The sequence below is a fragment of the Balaenoptera musculus genome, chromosome 20 (genome assembly GCF_009873245.2).
Source record: "Balaenoptera musculus isolate JJ_BM4_2016_0621 chromosome 20, mBalMus1.pri.v3, whole genome shotgun sequence".
NCBI classification, from domain to species: domain Eukaryota; kingdom Metazoa; phylum Chordata; class Mammalia; order Artiodactyla; family Balaenopteridae; genus Balaenoptera; species Balaenoptera musculus.
The window spans coordinates 57,495,160-57,508,972 of NC_045804.1; the positions used below are offsets into that span (position 1 = coordinate 57,495,160).

The 13,813-nt window shown below is 52.9% G+C and overlaps 1 protein-coding gene across 6 annotated transcripts in view; it reads right to left on the reverse strand.

The window, feature by feature from the left end:
* Positions 1–13,813, reverse strand: part of SPECC1 (sperm antigen with calponin homology and coiled-coil domains 1) — a 256,135-nt gene that overhangs the window by 78,555 nt on the left and 163,767 nt on the right. For all 6 annotated transcript variants that reach the window (XM_036836780.1, XM_036836784.1, XM_036836781.1 and 3 more), the window contains 3 exons: positions 5,865–6,072; positions 3,031–3,104; positions 2,502–2,680 (listed from right to left, as the gene is read on the reverse strand). In XM_036836780.1, the coding sequence (XP_036692675.1) occupies positions 2,502–2,680; positions 3,031–3,104; positions 5,865–6,072 (461 nt within the window). The remainder of the gene's footprint in view (positions 1–2,501; positions 2,681–3,030; positions 3,105–5,864; positions 6,073–13,813) is intronic.

Consider the following 13,813-nt stretch of genomic DNA (forward strand, 5'->3'; position numbering starts at 1 on the left):
TGATCTTGATTTTCATAAACAAAGGGCCGCCAGATTGATTGAAGCAAGTTTGGTAAGAGAATCAAAAGAGAATTCTGAGCAGAAATCTACTCCTTCCACTGCTGTGAAGTTCATGATACTATATCAGACCCAGAGGCTCGGAATCCAGCCTCTGTCAACCCTGGAAAACAGGTAAAAAGGGAAAACTGTACAAATCTGCATCCAGAACTTAATAAATCTGATTTTTAAATTCTACTACGTTTTATGTTGAGAGAAATCCAAAAATTCAAAATAACTTCTAATAACCAAGAATCTCAACGTCAAGGACATCTATTCCTGATTGGGAAAAAGACAGCACTGCATCAGCTGAAGCCTAAAATACTGTTGATAGTCTTGTGTGTAAACCATTTACATTTTAAACAATAACCAACTCTGGGCTCACTTTGGGAACAGCTTATTCTGAAAGCTCGCTGCTAAGAAGGGCCTGCTTGGGTAACGGACTGTGCTGTCCCCCTCGAGAGCAGAAGGGAATCACGTATCAGCCGGACGTATGTTCTCCACGCTCACCCTTTTTAATAAAGCGGCTTATTTCAAGGTCTTCTGCAGGGAGCCCATGGGGGCTGCTAATACAGAAGCAGGTCCTGGGCCAGGACGGTGAGGCCTCCACCTGGTGGCCAGGCCCCAGGAAGCGGTCAAGTTTCTCCCACTGGGCGAGGGTGACCGACACGAGTGGCCCGGACCAGCGGTGAGATGTAAGAGCATCCTCTCCTCCAAACCCAGAGGGGACCTGGCTAAAACTTTATCCCCTCGAGTGACGAGCTTTCTCACCACCGGGAACGGCGGTGACGGTGCTGGGCGGAATATTTCTACCGTGGAGCTAGTTATGCCCTGGCCGTGGGGTTCGTTATACCCTGGCTGTGGGGTTAGTTATTCCCTGGCCTTGGGGTTAGTTATTCCCTGGCCGGGGGTTACTTATTCCCTGCCCACAGGTTACTTATTCTCCGGCTTGGGTCAGTTATTCCCTGGCCGTGGGGTTAGTTATTCCCTGGCCGCGGGGTTAGTTATTCCCTGGCCACGGGTTAGTTATTCCCTGGCCTTGGGGTTAGTTATTCCCTGGCCGTGGAGTTAGTTATTCCCTGGCCGTGGGGTTAGTTATTCCCTGGCCATGAGGTTAGTTATACCCTGGCTGTGGGGTTAGTTATTCCCTGGCCGGGGGTTAGTTATTCCCTGGCCTTGGGGTTAGTTATTCCCTGGCCGGGGGTTAGTTATTCCCTGGCCAGGGGTTAGTTATTCCCTGGCTGGGGGTTAGTTATTCCCTGGCCTTGGGGTTAGTTATTCCCTGGCCGTGGGGTTAGTTATTCCCTGGCCTCGGGGTTAGTTATTCCCTGGCCTTGGGGTTAGTTATTCCCTGGCCGTGGGGTTAGTTATTCCCTGGCCGGGGGTTAGTTATTCCCTGGCCTTGGGGTTAGTTATTCCCTGGGCGTGGGGTTAGTTATTCCCTGGCCGGGGGTTAGTTATTCCCTGGCCGTGGGGTTAGTTATTCCCTGGCCTTGCGGTTAGTTATTCCCTGGCCGGGGGTTAGTTATTCCCTGGCCGTGGGGTTAGTTATACCCTGGCCTTGGGGTTAGTTATTCCCTGGCCTTGGGGTTAGTTATTCCCTGGCCGGGGGTTAGTTATACCCTGGCCTTGCGGTTAGTTATTCCCTGGCTGGGGGTCTGTTATTCCCTGGCTGGGGGTCTGTTATTCCCGGGCCGGGGGTTAGTTATTCCCTGGCCTTGGGGTTAGTTATTCCCTGGCCTTGGGGTTAGTTATTCCCTGGCCTTGGGGTTAGTTATTCCCTGGCCGGGGGTTAGTTTATCCTTGGCTGGGGGTTAGTTATTCCCTGGCTGGGGGTTAGTTATTCCCTGGTCGTGAGGTTAGTTATTCCCTGGCTGGGGGTTAGTTATTCCCTGGCCAGGGGTTAGTTATTCCCTGGTCGTGAGGTTAGTTATTCCCTGGCCGGGGGTTAGTTATTCCCTGGCTGGGGGTTAGTTATTCCCTGGTCGTGAGGTTAGTTATTCCCTGGTCGTGAGGTTAGTTATTCCCTGGCCTTGGGGTTAGTTATTCCCTGGCCTTGGGGTTAGTTATTCCCTGGCCTTGGGGTTAGTTATTCCCTGGCCGGGGGTTAGTTATTCCCTGGTCGTGAGGTTAGTTATTCCCTGGTCATGAGGTTAGTTATTCCCTGGCCTTGGGGTTAGTTATTCCCTGGCCTTGGGGTTAGTTATTCCCTGGCCTTGGGGTTAGTTATTCCCTGGCCTTGGGGTTAGTTATTCCCTGGCCTTGCGGTTAGTTATTCCCTGGCCGGGGGTTAGGTATTCCTTAGCTGTAGAGTTAGTTATTCCCCGGCTGGGGATGGGGGCAGAGGAACCTGGAGGGGAGGGGAGGGCTCAGGACAGACACCCAGCATCACGTGCGTGGATGCCGGCAGCCCCGGCCAGGAGAGCAGGTGGGCCCGGCCCCGGGTGCCTGCGGCACTGACCCACCTGCCGCGGGCCCGCGCGTCCCCCAGGGCCTTCTGCAGCCGGGCGTTCTTCTCCTCCTCCTCCAGCAGCCTCCGCTTGACGGCACGCAGCTCCTGCTGGGCCTCGCACTTGATGTCGTTGGCCACCACCACCGCTGTCTGCAGGTCAGCCTGGAAGCGCCGCCACTCCTCCGTCTCGTCCTGGAAGAGCCGCAGTCCGCACCCGCATCAGACCGGCCCCCGGGCTGGGCTGCGGGGCCCCAGGTGGGTCCCCGGGCGAGGTCGGCTGTAGCAGCCTCGCCACTGGGAAAAGGCGCAGGCGGGGCTGCACCCTCGGGTGTCGGAGTGCCCGTCCTGAAATCAAGGCCGCCTGAACTTCCCTCCCAGCCACGCCGTTCGTGGTTCCAGGGCCCGGGCCCCGCAAACCTGCTATACACAGCGGGCCAGAGAGTCGTCAGGGTACCTCTCAGAGGTGTCCAAACCTAAGTTAACGGGGACACTTCCAGTAAAATGATGGAGGGCGTCCCACCCCTGCCGTGACCGCGTCTCACCTTTATCTGCTTCGTCAGAGTCTTCAGCTGCCTCTCCAGGTCCGACTTCTGTTCCTCCAGTTTCATCACATTGCCTGGAAATGAACAGGCAGACGGAGTTGGAAAAGTCTCGAGACTCTGGGGAGAAGCTAAGCTCGGAAGCAGAGCAGACCCAGATCCTGCAACAGGCTTTGAAGCCCACCCCTTCTGCCGGGGCCCCATCCAGCATCCTGAGCACGGGAGCCAGAGGCGGGGGCTCCTCCAGGAGAGAGCGGGATGACTCGGGAAAGCGGTGGTGTGAGGTTAGGGCACAGCCTCACAGAGCTCCGGGAAGAGAGCAAACAGCGGCTCACACTCACACACTTACTCTCGGCCTCCCTGGAAGTGCACGCGGCACCCTGACCGTCCTTCATCACCGTGAGGTGGAGGGAGGGCTTTTGCGTAACAGCGGATATGGCTGGTTATTACCGTTGTGACTTTCAGGTCAGTTTCTACAGCCGTGGGACTTAACCGCAGTTAAAACTCTGAATCACTTGGGAAGCTTTCCAAAAGAGCAGATGTTCAAGCCCCAGACTCTGACACACAGACTCAGAATCTCCAGGGTGACAAGGGTCTGGCGGGTGTACGTCAACAGCTCCACTGGGGACTGGACTTCCTTTCCCTAGTAAAGAACATCTTACTTGGAGGGTGTTATGTTCAGTGAAATAAGTCAGAACGAGAAAGACAAATACTCTATGATCTCACTTACACGTGGAATCTAAAGAATACAACAAACTAGTGAATACAACAAAAAAGAAGCAGACTCGCAGACAAAGAGAACAAACTAGCGGTTACCAGTGGGGAGAGGAAAGCGGGGGCAATATAGGGGCTGGGGATTAAGAGGTACAAACTGTTAGGTATAAAATAAGCTACAAGGATGTATTTTACAACACAGGAAATATAGCCAATATTTTATAATAACTATAAATGGACTAACACTTCAAAAATTCTGAATCACTATCTTATACACCCATAACTTATACAATATTCTACATCAACTCTACTTCAATAAAAAAATAATAAAATAAAATTGAATTAGAAACTTAAAAAAAAAAAATCCTCAGTCCCTCTCTGTGTCTAGTTCTCTCCACGTTGCTGTCAAGAGTTGCTCAGTTTAAAAAAAAAAAAAAAAAAAAAAAAAAAAAAAGAGTTGCTCAGTTTAAATCTGGTCACGTCCATTACACGTAGTGTAAGTTCTCCAGTGGGTCCTCACGGTCCCTCCAGAGCTGTCCTTGTCTATTAAGGATACGAACCGGAATTACCAGAAAAGCTTCAGAAAACCCACACATGGTCAGCTTCTACCCCAGCAGCTCAGGTTCACACGTGGGGCCTGAGGATTTGTGTTTGGGGTCAACGGTGCAGAAAAAGACAGCACTCCTTAACTTCTTTTTATCTTTCTGGCCATTCCTCTGAAGGGTCTTAAGGGGGAGGAGCGGTTTATCTCGAGATGGATTTTTGTGTCCCGGCGTCTCGTGGTGAAAAGACACCTATCAACACCCTAACGTCCCCAACAGACGTTAACGGCTTCTCAAAAGATGCAGGTCCGTCATTGGTCTTTTCAGTCTTGGACACATTATGACGTAACCAGAGGGAGTGGGCCTGACCTGTGCTCTGGACAGTAATTACATGCTGCTTTCTTGGTGTGTCTGTGCTGACTTTTTAGGATTTGGAGACAGCACGACCGAATTCTCGACAACAATAAATCACTGAAGCAAAAACAAACAAAATACAAACGAAACGGGTCTCCTCCTGTTTGGCCTTGAACTTGTCCGGTCAGGCATCGGGTGTTCTGCTGTACTCTCAGATGTGACCTCTGAGAAGAGCCTGGGTGACAGTGACGCTGAGTGTCCTGTCGTCACCCCCACATTGCACACGAAGTAGCTGTGACACGACCACCGGACCGAGGCGTAGACTACGCGGCCAGGTGCCACGGTCGAAGCAGGTACGTACAGTCGCCAGGCACACGGGATCAGCTCCCGCGGCAAAGACGGGTTACGTTCCCGCGGGCCTCTGGTCCCGATGTTTTGCACGTCGTGAGCCTCAAGCTTTCCACTGCTCTGCCCGGGCACCAGCGGCAGTGGGAGCGCTGTGAGTACTGATTTTGGGGGTTACAAGTCGGTCTGGGCGAGCAGGTGAATTCGAAAATAAGGGTTCCTCAAATAATCAGGATGGGCTGTACCCGTGGGGGAACTTTTCAGGCCACCAGCCGTGCTATTGTCACTAAAAGCTCTGCAAGCTAATTCTTTTGTTACGAAGGGAAAACACATTAGATGCGATCATTTGATAAGGCTTATTTGGACAAGGCAGGCAATGTTTAACTAATCTCTGACAAACATCCCTCCCTATTCAAAACAAGCAACCGGTTCACAAGTAAGCCATACACTGGTGCCTCTTCAGTAAGAAGTGGGTAACCTCTGTGAGTCGTTTGATACCAACCGTCCATGGGGCCCATGCTGGAATTGTTTTCTCCCGAGGCCAGGAGCACAGGCCGTTCGAATCAGTCCGACCCCCTGCCCCCTACCTCTCTAGCCATCAGAGCCCAATGGCAAACACCTGTTGGCACCCGCCGTGTGGTCGGCAGCGGCTCACACGCGGTGCCCCTCACTCCACACACTGTCCGCCCACGATCCACAGGCTTCCTTCTGTATCACCTGCTTTGCGGCTCAGTCGAGGAGGCTGATGATTCTGCCTCTGTTACCTGCCGTTCTTCCCGGGAGACCACAGCACCCGCACGAGGAAGACCTCTCGGCAGCAGCGCCCCACCCCCCCCCCGCCCTGCTCCCGACCCACGCCGCCCGGGGCTCGGGCCCACCGACCTTCCAGCTCGCCAATGCGCTGCTTGTTGTGTAACTTGACCGCTCGATGTTGCTCCACCTGGTCCTCCAGCTCGAAGATGGTCTCCTTCATGTCCTTGATCTCCGCGTCGCTCTCCGACGCTCTCTCCTGCAGCTTCAGGCTGGTTCTGCTCAGCTGTTCTGCCTGATGATCGCAGACCTCCTTCAGGTAAGAATAATCCTTTTCCACCTGGAAGAAAAGGACGGTTCCCCGGTCACCTGGACAGGAAAAAGCTCCCCGCACGTCAGCGTCAGGCCCATCGATGCAACGGCAGAGGAAGCTCTGGGCACGTGTGTGCCTGGCACCGTCTCTGTATCCTGAGCCTCGGAAACAGCCAAGGCAACAGATGTGCAGAGGAACGTGATGGATGTTAAGTGGCCAAACGGGGGGATTCTGGGCCCCTGCCTACAGCCTACAGAAAGCTGCACGTGCTTATTAAATACCCGCCCTTCCTGCCCCTTCCGTGGTGCTGCCCAGCCGCGTCGGGTCCGCTATGCTGCCGCGCCCCCTGCTGGGGCCCCAGGAGGCTGACACCCCCCCCCCACACACACCCCAAACCTCTGTAGCTACAGTGTTTCTTTAGAGGAACATCCATGTGACAGCAATGCCAGAAACGTGCACACGCCAGACACGGAGAAGCGCACAGCACGCCCATCTCACCTGTTCAAGTTTAATCAGCGAACGTTCTCAATATACAGAAAAGCACCAAAGGTGACGGTAACCAGGCACCAAAACAGACGAACCAATGGTTAAATTTTGCCACGTCTGCGAAATCTTTAACGTTTGTTAAAGCCTCAACCTTCCTTCCCACACTAGAGAGTGTCCAAAAATTGGCAAGTGGTTTTTCCTCGAATGGTTTCTCAGGTTTACTATATGTGGATGTGCCCATGATAATACACAGTATTGTTCTGGATGTTTTTAAATTTTGACACAAATGGTATCACACTGTATTAAGCTTTTGCATGGCACTGTATTATACTGCATTGTATCCTACGGTAAGATGCTCTTGTCCTGTATTATACTGTGTCCTGTTATATGCTACGCTGATTACACTTCTGTAACTTGTTTTCAACTATGTTTTTGAGATGTATTCATGATACACATTGCTCTGGTCAGTACTTTTTTTTTTTTTTTTAAAGGAAAGCTTTATTCTTTTTTTTTTTTTTTTTTGGCAGTGCCATGAGGCTTGTGGGATCTTAGTTCCCCAACCAGGGATTGAACCCGGGCCCCTCGGCCATAAAAGCGCCAAGTGCTAACCACTGGACCGCCAGGGGATTCCCTAAGTCACTACTTTAGATGCTGCATAGTGTTCTATTGTCTGAATATACTAATCATTTTATTATTATGAACTATACCCTGTTTCTGTAGTTCTCTGTTATTAAGTAACTATATATTTGGTAGGTAACATAAGCTTGATATCTAACAGATTTCTTACTAGATTTGGGAGAGGGAGGTCTCCATATATGATACGATTTTTTTCCAATTGCATTTAATGTACAAAACGTGCAGGCTGTAAGCTCTGTGGGGACAGAGTCCGTCTGCAGTCTTCCCCGGTGTACCCCTGGTGCTGACACTGTCAGACCCACAGGAGGCATCTAATGAGTAGCTGATGAATGAGTAAACAAACACTGGAGGGCAGTATTGCACTGGTTTTCAACTGGGAGGTTGTGACAAAGGATAAATAAGGAAGGAAGGGAAGAAGGGAGGAGACGAGAGAGAGAGAGAGAGAGAGAGAGAGAGAGAGACAGAGAGAGAGAGAGAGAGGGAGAGAGAGAGAGAGAGCCCCGGTGTGGGCAAGGTAAGGGGGAGAGTGATGGGGAGAAAGGGTGGCTCTGGAGGGCCATGCCCATCGCTGCAGGGGGGTCAGGAGCCTGAAGGCTGCTGTGTGACATCCAAGGGGCGGAGGCTGCAGGCCCGGAGCCAGACTGCAGAGTTTAAATCCCAGTTCTGCCAGACCAAGCCCTGTATCCTTCCAGCTCCCTGCCTCAGTTTCCTCATCTGAACAATTAAATGAAACAGTGCACTTCACGAGTTTATCACAGTGCCTGGCATATGGTAGGCACGCGATGAAAACTATTATTTCTCTCTGTCTTCGTGTATGCACATTAAATGATAATACAGGTCCAAGAAAATTACAACACATGGAAAAGACCAGAAGTCTTCTGTTCTACAATAGCTACTTTAATAAACGGAAGGCAACTCTTAAGGAGAAAGAGCCACTACATCTTAGCTACTAGAAGGCTGACGTCTGGCAGCCTTTAAAAAGCAGCCACGGAGGGCACCTGTGAGTCTCGCATCCCGAGTCAGACCTGGCTTTTCTTCTGCAGAGTGGCCGGGCTCCACGTCATGGAACCCTCAGGCTGAGGGCTGCTCCCCTGGGGTCTAGAAACACGCCCATTACTTGGCTGGGACTAAAACGGGAGGATGGGACCAGGTGAGGCAAGGCCGAGGGCCTGAGGAGGGTCTCCGCGTGCAGCAGAGGCTGCCGGCCTCTCCCGTTACATCCTCCGTGCTGGGGTCATGAGCGCAGGCACCAGCGTAAGCTCAGGGGCGGGGAGGGGCCCCTGTGATGTGTGCCGAGCACGGCTGAGGTCAGCCAACCCACAAGCCAGTGCACCCTTCCAAATTACACACATCGCTCTTCCTTCTCGATTTTGGGATAATTCTCTCAGGTTTAGCCACGTATTCTGGAAAGCTCTTTTATTTAAAAGAAGAAGAAAAACCCTAAGTAGCTTCACAACTCCTCCCACAGGGGCTGGGTAGTAACAGGGAGGTACTGTTATATTCCTCTCACAGAGTAACTAACGGAGAGAGAGAAAGATTAAATCATTTGAAAAGAACAGTCTGTTCAGCCGCTCAGGCCAGCACCCTGCCCCCCACGACTGTCGGGCTCCAGCTGCCCCCGCACCCAGCCACTTCCCGAGTCCAGCTTCCCTAGTCCGAGAACCGCACTCCGCACTCACACACCCGGCGACGCGGTTTCTTTCCAACGCTTCCCTTTAAAGTGAGAAATCACTCACGCGTTCCAAGCGCCTCTCCTCTTCAGAAGTCAACTTTCTCTAGAAATGGGCCGCGCAGAATTGCATCACAAATATGTCAAATGAATTCCCTGGGAGCCCGGGAAAGGGGGCACTTAAAGCCGGCCCCCGATGCTCTGACAACCACCAAAGGCAGGTGGCAGCAGAGACCACTCTTGAGGGACTGTCTTGCGGGGCTCAGCCTGAGCCGGACGGACGGACAGGGCTGGGATCTCAGCAAGGCTCACCACCTTTCCTCTGGCCTGTCAGACACTGAAACTGAGGACCCGCTATTGTCGTAGGTCTGTTCCCAGGGAAACAGACCCTGAGATCTCTGGGCTGTACACAAGGAACTCACCCGGGAGCACTGTGGAGACCCGCACCTGCAGGGGCGGGGACGGGGGGCAGGGAGCAGGGCCGGCAGCAGAGGGGGGGAGCGGTGGGGTGGTCACAGCGGAGGCTCGGCTCCTCCCAGGGCGGCTCTGCCCCAGGACGCCCTCCAGGGCTGCCCCACGCCGAAGCCGGGGCCGGGCCTTTCTCCACGCCCTCACCCCCAGGGGATTAGCCATGGGGGCGGTCACCCCGGGAAGGAGGTGGCTCTCTCCACAGAGGGCAGGTTCGGGGAGGGGCTCCGGCGGGGCGCTCGGGGGAGGAGGGCTTTGGTCCTGGGGGCCCTGGGGGCGCCCCCCGGCCCCCCCAGATATTACAGAGCATTCCTGGGCTGGCCACGGGGGGCACCACACACACCCCTAGATTCTCTCCCAGGGGAGTGGACAAGTGGTTGGGATGGTTTCACCACCAGGTGATCTGACCACGGCGGGTGAGGGTCGTCTACACGGGCAGAGGGTGGTGATGGAAAGTTTAGAATCCTACCCACCCCGCCTGCAAGGACGTGTCCTCCCCTGACGCCGCTGAGACGCTTTGCGAACCCCAGCGAAGGGAAATGCAGGGTGTTCTCCTACTCGTATTCTTCCCGTGTCTCAGATACCGGAGAGGCAAGGGGTCCTCGGGCACGAGAACAGAGGGGCCTCCTGGACTCGAAGGTATCTCCGCCCGGCCTCGGCGTCCGCCCGTGGCTGGGTCGGCAGCTTCCGAGAGCAGCCGGGCTTTGCCGGCCTGGACCTCCCTTCTGGCTCCACCACACCCACATCCGACAGCCGTCCCTCCTCTAACCTGCTCCGTGTTCCATGACACCCCACCTCACGGTAGGTAGCACAACCACAGATCTGCAATGCACTGAACCCCTCCTCTCTCCTGCACACCCGCAAACGACCCGCCTGTCCATCAACTGACGAAGGGATAAACAAAACGTGGCCCGTCCGGACAACGGACTATCGCTCATCTCTGAGCAGGAATGAAATTCTGGCTCACGGTACGATGCGGATGAACCTCGAAAACATCATGTCAAGGGAAAGAAGCCAGACGCAAAAGGCCACACAATGCGATTCCATTTAGATGAAACGTCCAGATCAGACAAATCTGCAGGGACAGAAAATAGAGCAGCCGTGGTTGCCAGGGGCTGGAGGGAGGGGATGCCGAGGAGGGGACTGCTCCCAGGTACAAGGTGACAAATACGCTCTAAAAGAGATTGTGGGGACGGCTGCACAACTCTGAGAATATACTAAACCCCACAGACCTGTACGCTTTATATGAATTGTATCTCAATAAAGCTGGTATTAAAAAAAAATTCTTCAGAGGCTCCCGCTGGCTTGAGGGAACAGTTCAAAGCTCTCGACTGGGTCTCCTCCGGGCCCACCGCAGGTGGCCACCGTGCACTCAGCAACTGCAAACCACTTCCTTGATCGGCAGCCGAGAACTTACTGTTCTCTCCCTGCGACATTCCCGCTGTCCCCGCCCCACCAACACACCTGGGTAACCCCGACTCCCCTCAGGATTCAGGTTATAAATCAAACAAGAGGACGTGTCTTGATGACTCAGCTTTTCGCTGTGGACTTCTCTACTGTGTTTACACGTAAGAAAATTTTTCCTAGTTCATCGACACCCAACAGGTTGCTCTCTTCAAACCCAAGGGCTTTGGCCATAAGACTACAGTGTATTTGAGCCCTTAGGTCTGCTTTCAATGGTTCTTTCTCTCTCCTCTTTATTTTCATGTAACCAGGAAGCAGTATAAGTCAGGGATTAAGAATAAGAGTTCGGGGGTCAGACCCAACTTTGAATCCTGGCCTTCATCAGTTAATTAATTAAGCCTCGTAACTTAATCATTCTCTGCCTCAGTTTCCTCAACGGAAAAAAAAAAAAGATAATGACAGTACCTACAGCCTAAAATTACGATGATTAATTGAGATTAAATGACCTAAAGGCCCTAAGAGTGCCTACTAAAACGGCAGCTGTTATTAAAATATGATAAACTTTTATTTTTTAACATACTGATATAAAATTCTAGCAGCCTCTCTCTCCTAATTCTGTTGCAAGTTTCTCTGACATTCATTCCTTCATTCATTTACTCACTCACTCAACAAGCATTTACCGGGTGCTTAATACATGGAAGAAGTCACATGTCATGACTGTACATAGCATGACGGCTTGAGTAACTGTACCACGAGTGTGTGTTATTTTGTTGTGTTTGTTTTACATCGAACTTGGTTATTCCAAAACTCCTTCTGCTGACTCTTGGCCCTGCTCTGAGCAGACACCGCTGATGGAGAGCCGGGTCTCACGCACTCTGGCCTACGTTTGCACTAGTTTTTTACAATGCTACTCTGCCACGGGAGAGGAAACAGGCTAACTCAGTCTGCGCTTTTGTTCTGGAAAAAGAAAAATGGCGACGGAAAACTCAAGGAAGAGGGTAAAAATCTGTATTTCACCGGGGAACCCTCGAGGAGACCTTCAGAAGCCAGGGCTGTGATGCTCCCCGAGGTGGTTCCCAAGATCTCACCGGGGAGGCAAGCGCTGGGGTGGCCAGAGGCTTCACAGACCAGCCCTGTGGTCAAGTTAAAGAAGAGAATGGCGCTCAGGCCCAACTCAGCACCTCCGAGGTGCCCAGGGTGGGGCAAGAGGTCCCAGCTCATCCGGGACATGGCCACCTGGGTCCACAAGCCCACAGCCCCCCAGAGCTGAGGGTCTCCCTAAAGAAGGGACGCTGCAGTTCAGACCGAAAGCTTAAAACAGGACCGGCAGGGGGAGGAAGGGGGCAGCCACAGCGCCCCCCCCCACAGACACCTGAGGGCGAGAACTTCGCCCGGCGCCCGGCGGGGATAGGGGTGGAGGGCAGTGAAGGGGCCGAGGCTGGAGGGGAAAGCAGACAAGCCGATGGGTGGCGAAGTGACCACGCGGAGTCCTGCTGGCTGTGGCAACGGCTCACCTACCCCGGGGCCACTCCCCCTTCTTTTCTTACTTAGAACGCCCATTGATTCAGGAATCAGGCTGTGACCCTGTGATTTCAGGGAAGGTGACCAAGGGAGGGTGTGTGACCCAGTTCTGACCAGGTATAAAGGGAGGGCTGCTGAGGGGCTCCCAGGGAAGAGTTCTTCCCACGGGACTGAGAGCCTCCTGCCTGCAGGGACCGTGGGACCAGACACTAAAGAGGTCGTGCTCACCTGCACCCCAGGCAGGAGGGCTGAGAGGGTCACGGAGCCGCCAGCCTCGAGCCGTGAGGTTACCCCGCCTGGACCCCAGACTCTGGGTTACGGAGTAGGGCGCTCATCTGCCGGCTCGGGCACCGACGTCGACCAGGGGTCTGTTTCTCACGGTCCAAAGCATCACCTGGGTGTCCTCACGGACCACCTGCTATTTAAGCCAGGGTCCAGGTCCTGCCAGTCCTGGCAGGGTCCTATTCTCAGTCCCGGAGATGGGATCATCCACTTGGCCACGCCGTCCTCTCAAATTCTGCTTCTGCCGTTTGTGGCCAGTGGCTACCCTAATTATTCTGCCTTGGTGACCAACGCTGGTTGCACGATGATCATGTCACCTCTAGTTTTCCCCGACCACTCACAGCAAGTGTTTCTTTACGATCCCCTTACGCCTCGGGAAAAAACACCTGAGTTTTTGCAGAAAGAACTGAATCTCTAAGGATACCACCTATAAGCTTGCAACCTCAGGAGGGGAAAAACATCAGTGTTCTCTCTGAAAACGTCTAGGTTCCAAGCCTTATAAATTCTCTACCTTGACACCAAGATCCCAAATGAATGAAAACTTGAAAGTCAAAAACATGTAAACCTGGGTTGCATTGCAGTCTGGAAACAACGATGTGGTCCAACTCCACGCCCCTGGCTGGCTGGGGCAGGCACCTGTGCGATCGCAGGAGGCCGAGACTTCAGGATTCTGTGGGAATCAGCCCCTCCCTCAAAGCTGTGCAGAGGTAGGCTACACACTCACACAGAAAGCTGCCAGCAAAGTTATATAATGGGTGTCACAGAAGCTCAAAGAATGAAGACATTAGCTGAAGACAAAGAAATGAGAGGAAGAGAAAGCCTACAAAACATTCACACCGTTAACAAACACACCCGCCAACTGTCCACTCACTGTATAAGGAACTGATAACACACGCCCCCCCCCCCCCGCCCCGTACCAAAAAAAAGTACCTTTTAAGGCCTTTCCGAGGCTCTTCTAACGGTATCTGAGTCACTTAACTACCTTATCTAAACTGGAGACTTCTATAGATTTACTAAATCTAAAAGGTCACAGAATGGTTTGGCGTTGCCTTTCCTCTCTGTAAATAGGTTATTTTGTTCTTTTCTCGTAATATTCACCTTCTGCCAAGAATTAGGGTGGACGGATGCAGGGCACAAGGGCAAGAGCTGTTCAGCACCACGCAGTCTGCTCAGTGACAAAGAGGACAGCCACCCTGGCATCTGCTTAAGGAGGTTACGTTTGAAAGTTCTATGCAAAGCGTCCAGTGAAGCAGTTGAGAACTGGAGACTTAGAATTTACCCAGGAATGCAAAAGTGGCTTAA